The sequence below is a fragment of the Solanum lycopersicum genome, chromosome 6, assembly GCF_036512215.1.
Source record: "Solanum lycopersicum chromosome 6, SLM_r2.1".
NCBI classification, from domain to species: Eukaryota; Viridiplantae; Streptophyta; class Magnoliopsida; order Solanales; family Solanaceae; genus Solanum; species Solanum lycopersicum.
In genome coordinates this window covers 27,155,502-27,160,590 of record NC_090805.1, presented here as the reverse complement: position 1 = coordinate 27,160,590, position 5,089 = coordinate 27,155,502, and the positions used below count along the sequence as shown (strand labels likewise).

Below are 5,089 nucleotides of genomic sequence, written 5' to 3'. Positions count from 1 at the left end.
TGAATTTTCAATAAAAAGATTAATCACCTGTTAATTATATAAAATAAATTATTAACTTACAAAAACTAAATATAAAAGTTAAAATCACTAGTACATTTATATATATAAAATATATAATATATGGACAAGACGAGGGAATATTATGCAGGGCCCTTCGACTATACCTTTTAATTTAAATCTTCTTTATAATTAAGACCCTACACTGAAAATAGTCAAGCAAAGAAAGACCTAGATAATATTTTGAGACAACATTAATAAACGTATCTACTCATAAAGTGTCTATAACGTGTCTACTTGCTCACTCTTTACTCTCATTGGCTAAAAAAATTCTGATGACTAGTTTAACAGTAAAGGACTCACCCACTTTGTTAGATACATAAAAATTTTAGTTCATTCAAAAATCACTTCTTAATTATGAAAACTTTAAATTATATTTAAAGATAGGGTTCCGTATGTGAAAAAAAAAGCTAATAATCAGTTTTCCAAATAAAATGTTATTTTCTCTCCTTCGCAAAAAATACACTAAAAGGAACTATATCTTCAACTTTATTTGTTTTAAGAAATGAAAATATAAGAGAAGCATTGTTAAGAAGTCCACATCAGTAGAGAGACGAAAAATTAATTTCTGTGTATGAGCTTGAACATAATCTTTTCTTATGATACAATTTTTGAAGTTGAATTAGGTTAAAGTGTCATATTTTTATATGTTGATATTTTATACACGCTTTCAAACACAATTAGTCAATTTTAAAAATATCATTTTTTTAATTTTAAAAATAAAATTCTTTTTTTAAAATAATATTTTTTTTATAATAAAACATGATTAAATACCCATATAAACCAGCGACATAAGCAACATTGGCTGATATATAAAGTTACTGTATTATAAATGGACTAATGTGAGCATTTAACAGCTAATTTATGAGCTTGCCCCAATTACGTGTGTGCTCCACATGTCAAAAAAAACAATTCCCTTTTTTGGGGGGTTATTTATAGTAACAAAAATAACCAACCCACGACTTTCCCACGCTTACAATTCATCCTTAAAATAGGTCTAATTTCTCTTTCACAATCTTCAATATCTATCGAAAAATAAAAGCTACCTAAGTCAGTCTCATTTGTATGGCTGCTTATCATTTTAATGACAATTCTCCTTCATTAGAAAATCTTTCACCCACTGGGGGAGGAAGTAGCACTAGGCATCCCAATTTCAGAGGAATTCGACAGAGGAATGGGAAATGGGTCTCCGAAATTCGCGAGCCTCGAAAGACCACACGTATATGGTTAGGTACTTTTCCCATTCCTGAAATGGCAGCTGTCGCTTACGATGTTGCAGCTTTGGCATTAAAAGGTCCTGATGCGCAATTAAACTTTCCTGATCGTGCATACTCCTACCCTGTCCCTGCTTCTCTGTCAGCCGCAGATATTCGTACTGCGGCTGCTAATGCTGCTGCTGCTAGAGCACCTCCTTTGTCAGAAATCAATACAGCAGCAGGAGGAGGACAAGGGCAAGAGTTTGTGGACGAAGAGGAAATATTTGGAATGCCGAAATTGCTTGATGATATGGCAGAGGCAATGCTTGTTAGCCCGCCAAGGATGCATCAGTACGACGAATCACCTGAAAACTCTGATGCAGATAGTCTCTGGGGTTATCCATGAGTAAAATATATGTACAGTCCAGAAACTAAAATAACACAACCACTATTTATAAGTTAGTAGGGGTTTGCATTATGTTTTTGTTTGTTATGCTGTTTGTTTCGGTAAAACAAATACTAGTTTCTAGAAAAAACAAACAAGAAGAAGCAACAAGTTACTTTACTTTTATTGAAAACAATATAATGAATTTGACTTTCTAAAAGAAGTAAAAAAATTGTTTTCATGTTTTCAGTAAGATATACATACAGCCAAATATTTGTTGGTGAGAGAGAAGTTTGTTTCTTGTGAATATAAGGGAATGATAGCTAATTAGAATAATAATGTCGTCTTCTAAGTTCCAGCCCAGAGATTTAATTATATGGAGTCAAGGGAGCTTTTGCTGAAGGTCTGACTATTGGGTATCAATATTATGTTGTATGTGTCAGAATGCCCAATCCTATCCTACTCGTTTTTGGACATATACGTATTAATGAATGATGAAAATGATAGATTATCTTACTCATTGTTTCCATTTATATAATCCACTCCTCTTTTTAGTCAATGCAAAAAAAAAACAAAATAGTGTGTTTTTTTATTCAGTAACAAATGTTCATTGTTATCTATTTGAAAGTGTTTTTTTTTTTTAATTTTAGGGATAATGTATAAGTATTTCCCTACACTATGATCGAAATTCTAGAGACACACCTTAACTAAACTAAGGTCCTATTATCTCTAAACTTTTTTTTTTTGTAATTTTGTGCACCTTTTTGACTTACGTGGCATTCAAATATCTCGCACGCATCTTAATCGCGTGGAATCACGGAGTGTGCCATGTAAGACAAAAGATGCACAAAATTACAAAAAAAAATTATTTCAGAGGGATAATAGGACCTTAATTTAGTTAAGGTGTGTCTCTGGAATTTCAATCATAGTCTAAAAGGGGTACTTGTGCATTTTTCCTAAATTTTATGTTGAGTTAAATTACAGTATATAAAGGCATAATACATAAATATGCCCCTTAATTTGGCTTCGAATCACATTTATGCCCCTTCAACTTTGGGTTTGCACAGGTAGACACTTAAACTTGTATAAAGTTGAACAAATAGACACACGTGTCCGACATGTCATTTCTTGTCTTACGTGGTATTCTACGCATATTTTGCCATGGAGGACTCATGTTGTTTATTTATTTAAAAGTTGAATAGTTAAAATGTCTGTTTGTACATTATAAAAATTGAAGGTTAAAGTTAAAATTTAAAACAAAATTTAAAATCCATATATGTATTATGCCTATATAAAATAGGAAACAAAAAGTATTACATTTTGTGTTGAAGTTGGCTTAATAACCTACGTTTGGTACCCTCTCATTTCCATTTTTGGTAAATGTATTTGAGTTAATATCAAATCAAAATTATATAATTTCTGTTATTTACTTTCTTCATTTATTTTTATTTATCACTTTTAACTTATCAATAAAAGATAAGATTAAAAAAACAAAGGGAATATGGATTTTGTTAAGTATCAAATATGACCAAGAGAGTTGTTAGGATGGTAAGCAATCCCCCATCACTTTTAATTTGAAAGTTGTGAGTTTGAGTCAACAAGGGAGCCAATAGGGTGAGGTTTAAAAAAAAGTTAAATACCAATTATAAATATAAATTAAAATATGAAAGTTATCCTTTAGATGAAAACGGGCTAAAATTTCACTTGTCCTTATTATTATTTTTTTGGAAAATGGTTAAAATTGTCCCTAGACTATGTAAAATAGATTATTTATACTCCCCATTACATTTTGGGATAAAAAATATCTTCGTTGTTATCTTAAGAGACCACAAATACCACAAATATCCTCAAGAGTTAACACCCAAATTTTTTAATGACATGGCATGCCATATGAGACTAATCTCTCTACCTAAGTAGAACTTGATCTTTAGTGGTGACAAAGTTGCCACAAAATTTTAAAATATTGCCACTAAAGATTATGAGTGACTTTTAGTGACAACTAATAGTAAAACCTATTTTTTCAACAAAAAAATATGATAATTAATTTTCGATTGCAACTTAATTTTCTAAAAGTAAATAACTTACAATATTAATAATAAAAACACCCAATATTATTACGAAAAATTATGAAAATTACTTCTCGATTCACATCTCCTACTATATAATGCATCATTGTACATTTTATACATTAACATATAACATAAAAATAAAATATACAGTGTCTTCAAACTCCTACTTAATCGATATTATTTTTATTTTTTTTAAATAATGAAAAAAAAACACAAAATGTAATACTTTCTGTTTCCTATTTTATATAGGCATAATACATATATTGCACTTTAAACTTGGTTTCAAATTTTAATTTTGACCTCCAACTTTCATAATGGACAAACATACACTTTAGTTATTTAACTTTTAAATAAATAAACACATGACACTACAACAAAAATGACCATTACATTTAATTCTTAATTGCCACTAAACATGTATTTTTAGCGGCAATTGTCACTCTTTGTATATGTCCCTAAAGCCTTTAGCGATATTGATTCTAATGGTACTTAACTAATGTCGTTAAAAACGTTAACACTCTTTATTAGTGCCAATATTTAATGTCACTAAAAGTTGTTTCTGTTGTAGTGTGAGTCATACATGACATAATATACGTAGGACAAAAAATGACACGTAGGATGACATGCAGGACATGTGTTTCTATTTGTTCAACTTTATACAAGTTTAAGTGTCTATTTGTGCACACCCAAAATTGAAAGATATAAATATAATGCTAAACCAAGTTAAATAATATATTTTTGTATTATACCGAATTTTTTTTTTTTTTTTTTTGTGTCATTGTTAAAAAGGATAAAAGAAATTTAAGGAGCCGCTTAAAACTTTATCCTTGAATTGATGAATGAACCAAATGACAATATCATAGTGTTTGGTCATCCATGATCAAGACTATTGACTACTTTATTCTAGCATAGTACATTTCTTATTCTAATCAATTGGGAATTGAAATTGGAATAGAAATATGAAAGGTTAACTCTAATACTTGAGGTTTACCTTTCATGTAAATGCCTTTTGGTCCCCTATAGCTTTTGGTTAAAAGACAATTGGCTAGTAGCTTTCTTTTTTAAAATACTGCTAGTACCAATTAAGGGATTTATAAAGGATAAAGGGCTCTTCTTTCCAAAATTGTACATAATGGCTATCATAAACTGAAAATGACTTGTTAGCAGAAATGTTACGTTTAGTATATTCAAAGACAATATTTGATGTAGTCACAATCTTGATCAAGTGAAATGTTTGTTACATTGCCATGATATAAATGTTAAAAACTTGACAATGTTTGTAAAATATTTATTGTTACTTTAATAAAGAACTTTGAATTATTGTAATGTTATTGTTTGAGCATTAAAATGATATTAAATTCAAAGTATTTATATGTATGAAA

The 5,089-nt window shown here is 29.5% G+C and overlaps 1 protein-coding gene across 1 annotated transcript; it reads left to right on the top strand.

Moving 5' to 3' along the window:
- The first annotated feature begins 906 nt into the window (after positions 1 to 906).
- On the top strand, positions 907 to 2,154 carry LOC101268109 (ethylene-responsive transcription factor ERF025-like). Its single transcript, XM_004240694.4, has one exon. It carries the CDS (start codon positions 1,123 to 1,125, stop codon positions 1,657 to 1,659), a length of 537 nt encoding a protein of 178 aa, XP_004240742.1. The 5' UTR covers positions 907 to 1,122; the 3' UTR covers positions 1,660 to 2,154.
- Positions 2,155 to 5,089: the final 2,935 nt, after the last annotated feature.